Source organism: Theropithecus gelada, chromosome 5, assembly GCF_003255815.1.
Source record: "Theropithecus gelada isolate Dixy chromosome 5, Tgel_1.0, whole genome shotgun sequence".
Taxonomy (NCBI): domain Eukaryota; kingdom Metazoa; phylum Chordata; class Mammalia; order Primates; family Cercopithecidae; genus Theropithecus; species Theropithecus gelada.
In genome coordinates this window covers 137,749,156-137,764,611 of record NC_037672.1, presented here as the reverse complement: position 1 = coordinate 137,764,611, position 15,456 = coordinate 137,749,156, and the positions used below count along the sequence as shown (strand labels likewise).

The following is a 15,456-nucleotide window of genomic DNA, read 5'->3' as shown; positions in this document are numbered from 1 at the left end:
AATCCCATTCATTTATTTTGTTTTTTGTTGTTTGTGATTTTGGAGTCATATCTGAAAAATCATTGCTCAGACCAAGGTCATGAAGCTTTTTCCTAATGTTTTCTTCTATTAATCTTACAGTTTCTACCTGATGTAAATGACGAGTTGATGGGTGCAGCAGACCAACATGGCACAAGTATACATATGTAACAAACCTGCACGTTATGCACATGTACCCTACAACTTAAAGTATAATAATAATAAATAAATTTAAAAAAAAAATCTTACAGTTTCAGATCTTACACTTAAGCATTTCGTCCATTTTTAGTTGATTTTGTATGTGGGTTAAAATAAAGATCTAACTTCATTCTTCTGCATGTGGATATCTAGTTTTCTCAACACAGTTTTATTGAAGACACTGTTCTTTCCCTGTTGTGTGTTCTTGGCAACTTTGTCAAAGATCAAGTTACTGTAAATGCGTGAATTTATTTCTGGTTTCCCTATTTTGTTCTATTGGTCTATGTGTCTCTTATTATGCCAGTACCATGCTGTTTTGATTATCATAGCTTTGCAATGTATTTTGAAGTCAAGCAGTGTGATGTCTCCAGCTTTATTCTTTTCATTCAAGATTGTTTTGGCTTTTGGGGGGCTTTTGTGGTTTCATATGAATTGCAGGGTTTCTTTTTCTGTTTCTGTGAAAAATGTAATTGGAATTTTTAAAGGGATTGCATTGAATCTGTCGATTGTTTTGGTAGTATAGACATTTTAACAATATTCTTCTAATCCATGAACATGTGATATCTTTCCATTTATTTGTGTATTCAATTTCTTTCACCCAGATTATATAGTTTTCAGTGCACTACTCTTTCACCTCCTTGATTAAATTTATTCCTAAGTATTTTATTGTTGCCATTGTAAATGGGGTGGTTTAATAGATTTCTTTCCTGGATAGCTTGTTGTCAGTGGATAGAAACTCTACTGTTGATTTTGTATCCTGAAACTTTAGTTTACGTGCATCATCATTACATCTCTTCACAACAGCTCTGAGGCAGGGATTTTTATGTATGCATTTACACCAAAAGGAGCAGAGTCAAAAAAAAATTAAGTAATTTTCCCCAGATAACACAAATATTAAACATATTATACATGATTTGACATCAGAGCCATCAGAACTCTTAAAAGAATATTCTGTAATTTATTTAGCAAATTTCCTACTGTTGGGCACTTTGGTCATTTCCAATTTTAAAAAATATTGCTAAATACTATGGCCTATGTTAAATATCCTTAGTCCAAATCTGTGTACATATTCCTCATAATTTTCTTCAGATAATTTCTTAGATGTATTTTTGGGGGGTTAATGGGATTACACTCTAATACAAATCTGATATACGCACACCACGGAAAATTTGGAAAAAAAAGAGCACAGAGTAATAAAGCAAAAAATCATTGATAACCCCATCTTCCGCATATCACTATATTTAACATTTTGTTCTTTCTTTCCAGTCTTTTATATTTGTACCTATGCATGTATTTACACATGTAGTATATACTATATGTATATTGTATTGTGTATATATATACATATAATACATATATAGTACTATATATAACTATATTGAAACTTGTATTTTACATTCTTATCTATTATAGAAAATTGTGTGACACCATTGCTACATGTACAAATATATACATATATTTTCATTGCAGATAATCGATTAATTAATTGTAGAAACCATATTTTGGAGTTTAAAGAAAATATGCTACACTTAAGAAACAAAACTGAAAAAAATAGCCAAGAGATGATGAAAGTTTTGAATCGAATAAAGTATGAAATTACAAAGAGAGAAAATTTGTCAGGAAACTTAGGTTTGTGTTGATTTTGTTTTTGTATATTGTGATTTGTTTGTTTTGTTTTGTTTTTGGAAATGTAGATTCAATGTCTTATGATTTTAGGGCATCTTCTCTCTACAAACTTAACTAAATCAGTACTGGTTCTTTTATTGTGAGACATGCAAAAATCAGGTAAGAGATATCACTGACCTACTTTCTCTCATCTCGACCAGGAAGTAGTCTCCTGTGCTTTCCGGCTCTGTGAATTGCACCACCATCCACGATCCATTCAATAGATGCAACCAGAAACCTGAGGATCATCTCTGACCCCTCCCTCTGCCTCTTGCATACTTCCATGTCAGTAATAAGCAATCCTGGTTGATTCACCATTCTATCTATCTCAAAAATTTGTCCACATTTTCTATCATCATTTCTGCTACATTAGTCAGGCAACCTTCCAGCTTTATCTGAGTGACTAGTAACATACAGCTAATTTTTCTCATATAAACCTTCAGTGGCTTTCCATTTCTCCAGGACAAAAATTCCTGCCTTGTGCATCCCCTTTGTACTCCAGTCCTCCCCCTACTCTTAATCCCTGGCAACCACTGATTAGATCTCTGTTCTTATTGCTTTGCCTTTTCCAGAAGCCATACAAATGCAATCAAACAATGTGTAACCCTTTGAAACTTGCTTCTATCACTTAGCATAGAATTCACCCAACTTGTCCTGTGACCAATTGTTCTGTTTTTAGTGCTGAGTAGATTTCATTGTATCAATGTTCAATGGACATATTGTTTATCCTCTCACCAATTGAACGGTATTTGGGTTGTTTTCAGGTTTGGGCAATTAAAAATAGATGTTCTTATAAGCATCCATGACATGTGTTTGGTATGAAGATAAGTTTTAATTTTTTTAGAATTAATATGTAGAAGTAGGATTGATAGGGCATAGGTAAGTATATGTTCAACTTTATAAGAAACTGCCATACTGTTTTACAGAGTGGCTGTACCATTTTTCACTCCCTCCAGCAATGTATGAGAGTTTTAGTCACTCCAGTTTATTATAGCCATTTTTTAAAAATAGGCTCTTGCTCTGTTGCCCAAGCTGGAGGGCAATGGAGCAATCATGGCTCACTGCAGCCTCCACCTCCTGGGCCCAAGCAATCCTCCTATCTCAGTCTCCCAAGTAGCTGGGACTACAGTCATGTGCTACCACACCTGGCTAATTTTATTTTTTGTAGAGATGGGGTCTCTCTATGTTGCCCAGGCTGATCTTGGACTCCTGGCCTCAAGCAAGCCTCCCACCTCAGCCTTCCAAAGTGCTGAATTACAGGACCATGCCTGTCCTATTATAGCCATTCTAACGCCATGATATCTCATAACTTTATGTTGCATTTCCCAGAAACTAATGATGTTGAACATTTTTACTATTTGCCATCCAGATGTCTTCTTTGGTGAAATGTCCGTTCAAATGGGGAATGCAATGGCACAATCATGGCTCACCGCAGCCTTCACCTCTGAGCTCAAGGGATCCTCCCACCTCAGCTTCCTGAACAGCTGGGACTCCAGGCACATGCCACTATACCCCACTGTGTGTGTGTGTGTGTGTGTGTGTGTGTTTAGAGATGGGGGTTTTGCTATGTTGCTCATGCCGTTCTCAAACTCCTGTTTTGCCAGTTTCTTTAATTGGGTGATTTTGTTTTCTCACTGAGTTTTAAGAGAGTGCTACACATTATCCTGGATACATATCAGATGGATATGTGACTTGGAAATACTTTCTTCCAGTTGGTGACACTCTTTCATTCTCTTTATGATGCTTTCAGGGGCAAGCATTTTTAATTTTTGATGAAGTCTAATTTGTGAATTTTTCTTTTATGTATTTTGTTTTTTGTATTGTTATATTGTATCTAAGATCTCTTTACCTATCTCAGGGTCATGAAGGTTTTCTTTTTTGTTTTTGTTTTTTAAAAATTCATAGGTTTATGTTTTACATTTATGTCTATGAACTTTTTAAGTTAATTTTTATAAACAGCATGAAAAACGAGTCAGTGTTCAGTTTTTTCCACATAGATGTCCAAGTGTTCAAGCACCTTTATCAACTATATTTTCTGCATTCAGTTACCTTTGCAATTTTGTCTTACGTCAGTCAACCATATTTTTGTGAACTTACTTCTGTATTCTATGGTCTGTTCCATAGTTTATATATCTAATTTTTATATGACACTGTTTTTACTACATTGTTATTTATTATGAATTAAAATTGGACAATGTGCGTCCCCTAACATTTTCTTTTTCAAAATTGTAGAGGCAAATTCTAATGAAGGTTACAAATACAGTCATTAAATTTTAGGGACTACAAAGCAAAGCTGTAAAGATACAAATTTAATAAAGTGATATTAATCAAAGTAATAGAGTAAACCAATTACAGCATGTTTCAGTTATACTTTTTTCATTTGGAACTGACAGTTCTATTGTCCTCCGTGTATCTTATAATTCTAGGCTTAAATTAAATATTACTTTATAAATAAATATGAATCAATAATAGTTGAGCTTTATTTTTAGCATTATTATTTTGACAATTTACATTTTGGAGTATTTCTTTTATATATTGAATGCTAAATGAATCTGTGAGTTTATTAACACCCCTTTAAAAAAATTATTCCAGAGGGAGAAAAATCCTTATAATCATATACTCAGAAGCATTGTTTTTTTTTTCTTTCAGTTGCACAGAAAGCAGACATATTAAATAAAAATGAAACAATATCTAATACATTTGAAGACTTAAAGTTTTTTTTTCCTCATATAAGGAAAGAAGGCAGAATTTATCCTGATGTAATCATTGGCAAAGGGAAAACTGGTGGTAAGAAAACTTAGAATTGGAAAATTAAATACAGGTATTTTGATCTTTGGGGACATACTTTTAAGTTTTAAGATGTAACCCATTAATATCTTAGATTGATACGCAGACTACCAGCCTATCTGGCATTAATTTGGATTACTGGAAGTCAGTATATTGTCTGGCAGAAAATAATAGTTTCATAAACATTTGGTGACTTAAATTCAAATTTAGTGTAATGCAAATGCTTTGAAAATAAGAAATATAAGTCAAATATAACTAAGCATATGCCAAATGTCTGGCAAATTTTTTCTCCTTGGTTTTGGTAAATCTATGCTTACCTGGTTATTTTCCTATTTCCCAGTCTTTCTGGAGACCAAGGTCAGTAATAGCTTTATAGAACAGGTGATGCTTGAGGTAAGCCTTGACACATAAGTTCAGGTTCACCAGGTATACAATACAAGAAGCTTTGGAGTTTGAAGCAGGAATATTAAGCTAAGCCTCAGGATACCTGCCATTCCTATAAACCTCACTCATTCCAGTGAGTGAGTCGCTCTAGGCCAGGCCCATCGGCTCCATGTTTTAACACACAGTTTCGTTGGAACATAGTTATGCTTATCCATTTACTTGTCTATGTCTGCTTTTGTGCTCCAGTGGCAGAGTTGAGTAGTTGCAACGAAGATGGTATAACCCAACAGCCAAAAATGCTTACTATCTGCCCCTTTATTTAAAAAAAAAAGTTTGCTGACTTCTGTTCTAGACAGTTCCAGAGGAATAAGTAGTGTTGTTTTGTATCATATGCCTCTGATGACATCGTTTATCTACTGCGTTCTGTGTTCCACTTACTGAGTTCTATGTTTTCTTACATCATCTCATTTAATCTTCACAATCCAATGCAATAGGGCCTATTATTGTCATCTGTTTTTTACGCCTGAAAAAACTGAGGCTTAGAGAAATTAAGAAACTTCTTGAGTTCATACTTGTAAAACTCTTTACCTGTATATACAAATACATGCATACGTGTGTGTGAATGTATGAGAAAGTACAAAAGCTACAGTTTGTAGGATGATGAAAAGTTGAAAGACGCAAGCAAGAAGAACAATGCATAGAAGTGATAAGATATTAGATACCAAGAATAAGCATAGCCTTGCATAAGCATCATCAAATGTAAGTGGAAGCCCATGACACAGAGTGAAAGGAAGGAGGGAGAGACAGGGTGGTGTTTGGGAGAAGCAATAGACCTTCTTGTATAGGGAGTTGGAGGGTTGAGGTAATCCGGTTATCGGAGCTGTGTTAAATCCAGAAAAATTTTCTAATTCCCCAACTATTTCCTGATCTTCCATCATGATGTATATATTTATCCTTCTTTGGAGGCCCTTTTGGTGGCTCTTCTCAATTACCAGAAGCAATTTAAGGAAGATTCTGTTATAGGCAACTAAAAAACTCCTAACACATGAAACATATGTAAGAGGATTGAAGCCTGTGGCAAGGTCTACTAGGGAATCCATCATCAGTCTTGTTTATTCTGTATTCTGAATAGATCTCAGATAATTTCTGCCTTCTGAAGCCCCTCTATAACTATTTTTTATTGAGCCCATCATCATTTTTTGCCTGGTTTATGGAAACATATTTGTAATTTCTCTCATGATTTTGGTATCACCAAAATCAATCCATTCTTCATACTTTCCTCAAAGATATGTTAGTAAAATTCATCACAGATCATACTTGACTCTTGCTTAAGATCCTTCAGTAGACCCTCAGTGCACATGAGATGAAGTTAGCCTCTTGGCAGAGTATATGCACAAAAGACTATATCTTTCAAATCTCAGTCTCTGCCATGCCTCTCCTTTCCAGAAACCACAAACCACTTGCAGTTCTCACAGATAGGCCAAGCTCTTTGAGAACAGATAGGACACGCTTCATATATTCTGCATGTGCTAACCACTGCCTATAATGAACATACCTCCTCTGGCAAACCATAACTGATTTGTAATGTGACTCCCTTATCCAACATGACTTTTCAGCTTAAATGACAACTTCTCTGTGAATTCTTCCATGTCTCCTCATTTAATGAGCTTCTACACTGTTCTGGGCACTTCTTAGGCCCTGGGATATGGGGTGAACAAGACATAGACCCCACCTTCATAGAGCCAAATGATAAGGTAATTATAATATAAAGTGACTAGTGCTGTGATAAGGGAAATACCAGGGTGGAGCCAAAATCCTATGCTATGCTTTCTGGAAGAAGTGTCATATAAGCGACACGAAGGGTAAAAGAATTGGAATAGAATAAGAAAGTGGTGGGTGGTGGACAGCGGAAAGTAGAGGGTGGTCATCCAGACAGAGGAAAAGAAACGTGCAAAAGTCAGGTGGTAAGAAGGCCTAGAAAGGATGTGTGTCTTACATGCACAATTGGGGCTGGAGGGTATAAGTAGCAAGACCATGGACACAGGCCAAATAATAAAGGGGCTTGCCCATTTATTGTTTGTTCATTTTCAACTTATTATCATTACCATGTGGCAGTCTTTATGTTAGTGCTGGATTTATAATGTAAGCACACATGAAGGTGTCTCTGCTGTCACCAAGCTGACATTCTAGATAGGAATGAGTAACAACCGAAGGGGTGATGAGTACTATGAAAGATAAGGTAAGAATGCATAGCTGGTGAAAGGATTAAGTAACAATTTGTGATCCAATGACTAATATTTAGTTGAATCCTGAGAAATAAGTAGAATTATCAAAGGAAACTAGACGAAGAAGAGTATTCTAGGCAAAAAGAATGGCGTGTGCAAAGGCTTCGAGGTGAGAGTGGTATTTGGTCAATTCGAAAAGTGTGGGTAGTTGAAAAAAAGGGATAGATCAGGACCAGGTCACTAAGAGCCTTTTAAACTCTTGTAAATGCAATGTAAGCCATTCCAGGAATTGCCTTTATACTGTAGCTTACAGCTTGAAACTTGATTCCTGCCTCAACCTATCCATAAAAATCAATTCCAGGTGGATTGCAGCTCTAAACATGAAAGGCAAACAATAAACGATTAGAAAATCACTCAGGAGAATGTCTTTATGACCTGAAGATAAGCAAAGATTTCTCAATAAGACCCAGAAAACCCAAACAATAAAGAAAATGGATGACAAATTGCACTACATAAAAATTAAGAATTTCTCTTCATCAAGGGGCAAAACAAAGAAAAGGGAACCAAGAGTGGGAGATAATATTTAACAATAACACATATAACTGACAAGGGGCTCGGATTCAGAATATATAAGGAGTATCAATACAATCAACAAGAAAAATGCAGACAACTCATTAGAGAAATGGGCAAGAGCTTAAACAAGGATTTTACAAAAGAGAATATCCAAAAGCCAGTAAGTAGCCCTGCACGGTGGCACATGCCAGTAATCCCAGCACTTTGGGAGGCCGAGGTGGGCAGATCACTTGAGGTCAGGAGTCTGAGACCAGCCTGGTCAACACGGTGAAACTCTGTCTCTACTGAAACAACAAAAGTTAGCCGGGCATGGTGGTGCACGCCTGTAATCCTAGCTACTCAGGAGACTGAGGCAGGAGAATAGCTTGAACCTGGGAGGTAGAGGTTGCAGTGAGCTGAGATTGCGCCACTGCACTCCAGCCTGGGCGACAGAGTGAGACTCCATCTCAAAGAAAAAAAAAAAAAAAAGCCAATAAACATATGAAAATATGTTCAAACTCAGTGGCAACCAGGGAAACACTGATTCCTGCTGTTCCTTCCAAAGTTCCACGGTTTTTCTTAAATAAATACTTCTCAGTTTATCAGGGCACTGAAATGGCTGTTTTGACCTTTTTTTTTTTTTTTTTTTTTTTTCCAGTTTTATTACTGCTTTCTAGAAAGGATTTTCTGAGCTTCTCACTTAGCCATTCTGGAAGTCCTTATCCCTATCTTAAAGGTGGGGACATCAGGCTGGAGAGGTTGTATATCTTGCCTAAGCCCATATGGCCAGGTACTGGTATAGCTAGGATTGGTAGCCTCAATCTTAGCTGCACCCATACATCCAAGATGTGTACATCTTGGAGCTCTAGTGCTCCAGTTATTCTTGGGCAACAAAAGTTACTTAGAGGTATGGATTCATTCCATCAAATCATTTAGAAATTACTTCATACATTTTTTTCACAGATGAAAATATTTCATAGTGATTTTTTTCCTGTTTTGAGTCCCAGTGCCTTGTTAGGAAAAGAAGAGAGAATCTGCCAATATGTGACATTTTATACCCAGTTAGATGAAGCTATAGTAAGTGGAAAGTGGTTAGTTTTATTTTCGCTACACCAAAATCTTTTAATATGAGAACGTCTTGGAGTCTATTTAGTGCTTTTACTAACAATCCACTGCAAATTTCCTCAAAAAGAAAATGAAATATGTGATAAAAATTAACACAGTTTGGATTATTTTTGTAATACAGTTTCAAACACTCATTTTATTACCATAAGACTAACCCAAACATAGGAATAAGCATAGAATGCATGCTAAACTCTGTTTTTCTCTGTGGTATGGAATGATGATTTCATACTCCTATGTCCGCAGTTTCTTTTGCGCTGGGTATTTCCACTGTTAATAGAGGAAATTATAGTTACCTGAAACAGACACTGACCTCTGTTGTCTCCAGGATGACGCTCTCCGAAGAGAAGGATTCTATAGTGATTGTCTCGGTCGCAGATGTATGTATACAAAATAAGGAGCTCTCCTTACTCTCACCCTATGGTCTCCAAATTCCCTTCCTCAATGGTAATAATCATTGTACCATGTTGAAAACTGTTTTCTTAATTTTAAAAAGCAACCCATAGATGCCTTTTTTTGGATACTAGACAATATACTTAATACTTCCTCAACACTGCTGAGAAGGAATTAAATATGTAAATCTAAAAGGAAAACATAATGGCTTCATGTGGGAAATATAAGATTGCTAAATTTGAATTACATTTAATATAGAATCCCTGCCTACTATGTGGCTCAGAAGTTATATTTACAAACAAAATTAAAATTATTAAAATCGATGCTAGTAGTAAAATGTGCCCAGTCCAATAAGAGGTTTGTATATGAATCAAGAGATAATTTGTATTAAGTAACAACAGCTATGATTAGAGACTTTCTTATGCTTGAGAGATTGTAGATGATTTTTATAGACATTTATAACCTGTATTACATCCCTGTGAAGTAAGTATTACTGTCCTGATTTTAGGGATAATGGACCTAGAGCTTAAAGAAGGTAAGTAACTTGCCCGGTAATTAATACAGCAGATTCAAGCCTAGGTCTCTTTAATGGCTCCAGAGATTTCCACTTTGTTCCTAACACCATTTAAAAGTATAAAGTACTGTGTGAATGTCAGCACCATAAGACTTTTTGGAGAGAAATTTGGCAACCTGTGTTAAATTTAAATGTGTATATACTTTATCTCAGAAATTCAAATTCTGGGAACTTATCCTAAGGAAATAATCAGGCAAGTGTATAAAAACAGGAAAAATGGTTGGGATTCATGCCTGTAATCCCAGCACTTTGGGGTGCTGAGGCAGGAAGATCACTTGAGCTCAGGAGTCTGAAATCAGCCTGGGCAACATAGCGAGATCTCCATCTCTACTGAAAAAAAAAAGTTAATAACTAGATGTGATAGTGTGCAACTGTAGTCCCAGCTACTTGGGAAGTTGCAGCAGGAGAATCATTTGAGCCCAGGAGATAGAGCCTGTAGTCAGCTGTGATTGCACCACCGCACTCCAGCCTGGGCTACAGATCGAGACCCTGTCTCAAAAAACAAACAAACAAAAACCCAGTAAAAATATGGCAGTATAGTATGGAAGTTGAGAACAGACTCTGGATTTAGATGACCAAGGTTAAAATGCCAGCTTCTCTGCTACCCAACCAGTGAACTTGAGCAACTTACTTAACTTCTCTATGCCTCACTTTCCTTTATCCCTAAAATTGTGATAATCATATTGCCTATATCATAAGGTTGTTGGGGGATGAAATTAGCTAATATATTGAAAGTACTTAGAATGATGTGTGGCACAGAGTAAGTGCTCAATACATAATTATTTCAAGGATTTTCAGTGCACCCTTGTGTTATGAAAGCATAATATTAGAAACAACCAAAATATCTACCCATAAGAGGCTGATAAAATACCTTGTTATATATCTCTACAATGTAATACTCTGTAGGCATTGAAAGAAGAATGAATATCTATACTCACTGATATAAAGTGATGTTCATGTCCTATTGTTAAGTGAAGAAAAGCTGTAAAGCATCATGTTTAGCATAATGTTATCTATATAAAATAGGAAGGAAGGAAGGAAGGAAAAGATGGAGGGCGGGGAAAAATATACAGAAACAAATGAAACATACGAAGAAAACAGAAAATGAGCAAACTTTGGAATAATGTAAATGTATCATTAATATAAATAATGGTTATCTCTAAATGCTGGGATTAAGAGGAATCTTTGTTGTCTCCTCTTTATTCTTTTTGCTGTTGCTTGAATTTTCTATAAGAAAGATGTCTTTGAATGCAGAAAAAACTAAACAAAACAAGCAATAGAAGAACTATTAGAAAAATAGAAATGAAAGATTCAAGTCATTGCATCCAGGTTTAATTTATTAATATTAAAAGAAAGCATGCACATAATCTCCAAAATGTTTCATCCTATTTCCTTATTTTATATATTAGCATGTTTATTTCTTTGCTGTTAGGACAACACATGTCTGTCTAAAATGTTCAGATTTGTTTAATAAAACATTGGAGGAAGATTTTTAAATGGAATATAAAATGCTTACAAAGTATGACTTTGATGCTGTGTTTAAAATATAATATGTTTCAGTGTGTGACAAATAGCCAGTGATTCAATTTATGGTTAAGAGCCTCCAGTACTATAATAGATTTATCTACATCGTGTCTGATATTTTTAAACAAGAAACTTGAGTACATACATCCAGAGTTGCCTATCAGAGTACTCGGATTCAACAATAGAACTGTCATTGTTGAAAATATTTTCAAAATTTTGTATTGGAAATGCTTATGGGCCCTGAGGCTACATCTTGTAAATGCCATGTTACTTTTTAAAAAATTATCCCAAGAGGGTAAACCATCAAAAGCTTTTTGCAGGAGTCTGTCATCTAATCTAGCACACTGTTCAATGAAGAGCAGGCCCACAAAGTTTATTGTCAGGAAGGTAAATGGGAATCAAGCTGAGTAATACTGTCTGGAGAAATATGATGTAATTTTGAAGTAAGCTTATTGTCATTTAATACTGACGAAAGGAAGAGTAGTTTTCAAAAAGAGTAGTTCTTTGAAATAAGCCATTCATAGATGACCATTTTTAGACCAAAACATATTTAGATATATAATATTTTATGTAATCTTATATATCTAAAGGGCATATAATTTTAAGGGTAAGCTTTTAAGGGTAAATTTTGGATTGTAATATTTCACATTGTGGCAAAGGGAAAAGAATGAAATATTTCCTGTATTCAAGTCAAATTTTTTTGAGAACATGGATATTTTTAAATCTTTTAATAGAAAGTAAAAACACTAAAATTATTAGTATGTAATAACATTTCACACACAAATTAGATTTATATGTAGCAAAAAAGTTGTATTAATAGAACTATGAGACATGCTTAGTATCAGTAAAATATTGTTTCTCATTTTTAGAGTAATGAAGATTATTTACATTCTGTTGTTAAAATGATTACAAGAAAGTAAGTACTGTCTGGTATATTTTTAAATTAGCCACTTTCATTTTTCTGTCTTTTTTTCTGTCCAATTGTATAATTATTTTCTTAGTGATCATATTCCTTTTAATGAGTATAGCTGTGCAGAAAGAACCTGTAGTCCTTTCTAAGCTGTAATGAAGTATGGCTTAATGGTTTTCCCCAATTTTGCTGGATATCTACCAATTAGAATTTATATTTTTCATGTTATACTGTTTATCCTGCATGATAACCATTGGTATGAGAGAAGCCTATTGAGTTATTTTTAAAACACTCCTGTATCCTTTACTGTATGAAGTTACTTCACCACTTCTGCTTATAATCTTTAGCTGTAAGCAGCCGAAACACATATGGATTAACCAATATGAAATTCTTTATCAAGCAAGATGCTGTGGAATGGACCCTGCCTCCCAAATCCTATGTTCAAATGGGTGATACAACTTGAAAAAGAAACAAAAAGAAAGGAGAGAGAGAGAGAGAGAGAAGGAAGGAAGGAAGGAAGGAAGAAAAGAAGGAAGAGAGGGAGGGAGGAGAAAGGAAAGGAAAAGGAGGGCCAGGCATGGCGATTCACACCTGTAAGGCCAGCACTTTGAGAGGCCGAGGTGGGTGGATTGCTTGAGCCCAGGAGTTCGAGATCAGCCTGGGCAACATGGCCAAACCCCGTCTCTACTAAAACAAATAGCCCCCAAAATTAGGCGAGCCCTGTGGTGTGCACCTGTAGTCCCAGCTACTAGGGAGGCTGAGGTGGAAGGATTGCCAGTGCCTGGGAGATGGAGGCTTCAGTGAGCCAAGATCATGCCACTGCACTCCTGCCTGACAGAGTGAGACCCTGTCTCAAAAAAAAATTATAAAATAAAGAAAGGAATGAAGAGGCTAGCATTGTCCCAGTGGTAATGGGGAATAGATATGACAACATGTAGAGGAAGAAGTATTTAACTCTACCTGCAAATATCAAGAAGGACTTTCCTGAGAAGGTAATAACTGAGCAGAGTCTGAAGGAATAAGTAGACATTCTTCAGGCAGACAGGGGAAAAAGATCATGCCCGATAAATAGAATTGCTGGGGAAGACAGAGAGACCAAAGAAGGAGCATGCTAGACTTTTTAACATGAAAGTCTATTTTGGAAATGGGTATTTGGAGTTAAGGCGGAAGGACTGGTGGGAGATAAGGCAGGGGCTGATGACGTCACGAAGGGCCTATGCACCATGCTAAGGAATATGCACTTTGTGCTGTAGACCAGGGCTGCAAATGTGGCCTTCAGGCTGAATCTGGCTGACAGGCACGTGTTTCGTTTAGCCAGTAAAGTGTTTTGCTTGTTTTATTTTTCCTCACCAAATAGCCCTAGTGGCTGAGGCTGTTAGTTGTTCTAGCCAAAACGATTCCAGCTAGTAAGTGTAGAATGAATGGAATTGGAGAATCACCGTTTTGAAGCACGGCATTAAGTCAGACGGTGGGGGGAACTTTACGAGGAAGTTATGCCTCTCAGTGTCCGCACAGGAAAACTCCTGGTCGTTCAACTAGAGGAAACAGGGAATTTCACACAAACAATTGGTCAAAACAAGTTTCAGAGGACTGAGAGTGCAGAAGGGAGAAGAAAGAGCACAGAGCAGCGTGCAGGAGAAGGCGTTAAACCCGGGGATCGGAGGCTCTGGAGGTCGGCCTCCTCAGCAGCTGGAACCTCCGCCGCCACGGGAGCTGAAACAGGAGGAGCGTCCTCGGCTTCTACTGCCTTCCAGTCCCTTGTCACTTACTGCTTCCCGCAGGCAGAGGCCCACCGGTACCCTGCTAGCAAGGGCGCCCCGCAGGTCAGGACGCACTGCGGAGCAGAGGGGTGCGACGTGCAGTGTGAGCTGAGAATAGCCAGGGTTCAGGGACCCCACCCTCACCTCCAGCAGCTCGGGGTCGCTGAAAGTCTGGCGACGAAAATGATGCCAAGAAAGAACTATTGAAAGTTATTCTCCCGACTTAAGCAAAACAACAAAACAAAACAAAAAACCCTGAATGCAATCAAACCTTAGGAGCTGAATTCCAGTTTACGGGATACACAGCAATTAAAGGAAGCCATCTGGGGCAAAACAATCAAGATATGGGACCTTCTGTAGGAAACTGATCCAGATTCTTTAAAAAGTGGAATGGGGATGGGGGAAGAAAGAAAAATGAAGGTTACCGGTCTAGATAATACATTTTTTAAAAAAATAGGGATAATCAATTACAATGAGCGACCTTGTTTGGGTACTTGTTTGAGCACCTACTCCCCAAAAATAGGCACTGTTTAGACGGCTGAGGACTTTCGAAAATTGACTAAGTATTACGTGATGTTAAGTAATCATTTATAGTTTTGCAAAGTATGAATATTGGCATTGTAGTTATCTAAATAAATGTCCTTTTTAATATTCACACTGAAGAAAGTAAGGGCGAAATGATATTCAGCACTTGTTTTAAAATAAGCAAAAAAGGGGCAGCTGCATAGATGAAACAAACGTGGCAGAAAATTAATGCTTATTGAAGGAAACTGATATGGGGTTCATTAATTTCTATTTTTGTGGATGTTTGGTAGTTTTTATAATACATATTTAAAGAATTGAATGTAGACTATTCTCAGTAAGTTCAACTGATAGGAAGAAAAATCAAAGCACACTGTCTTGAGGGAGACAAATACTGTTTGGGAGGTTTTGAGGTGGAAGCACCTGGAGTTTTTACTTGTGCTGTAGTAGAGAGAGGAGGGGCTGATGAAGCAAGGCAAGAGGGAACTGGAGACTCAGGCAGAGGGAGCTTTAGACAGGACTGAGACCAAAGAGGAGATGAGAGCAGGTGAAAGAGTAGAAAAATTAATTTGTTGGGGAAAAGACAGTGTAATCACCTTAAAATTCCTTTTTTAAAGATTTCTCTTTTCCCTGTGAAGGAGGTAAGTCCCTGTGTTGAGAAGGAAGAATTTGTTGACAGTGAAGGAACTTACGGTAGTGAAGGCTTGAAATAGGTGATTTATGTGAAGGGAGAGGGATTAAATAAAGACTAAATAAAACATCATACACATCTAGTATTTCCCCTGAAAGACTCCCCAGGAAAAAAGTTACCTTATACTTGAA

The 15,456-nt window shown here is 36.7% G+C and overlaps 1 protein-coding gene across 1 annotated transcript in view; it reads left to right on the top strand.

Annotated features, from left to right (window-relative positions):
* Positions 1–15,456, top strand: part of MGAT4D (MGAT4 family member D) — a 57,025-nt gene that overhangs the window by 14,108 nt on the left and 27,461 nt on the right. Inside the window, exons 2-5 of the mRNA XM_025386188.1 lie at positions 1,687–1,845; positions 4,531–4,668; positions 9,198–9,331; positions 12,312–12,358. Coding sequence (XP_025241973.1) covers positions 1,687–1,845; positions 4,531–4,668; positions 9,198–9,331; positions 12,312–12,358 — 478 coding nt within the window. The remainder of the gene's footprint in view (positions 1–1,686; positions 1,846–4,530; positions 4,669–9,197; positions 9,332–12,311; positions 12,359–15,456) is intronic.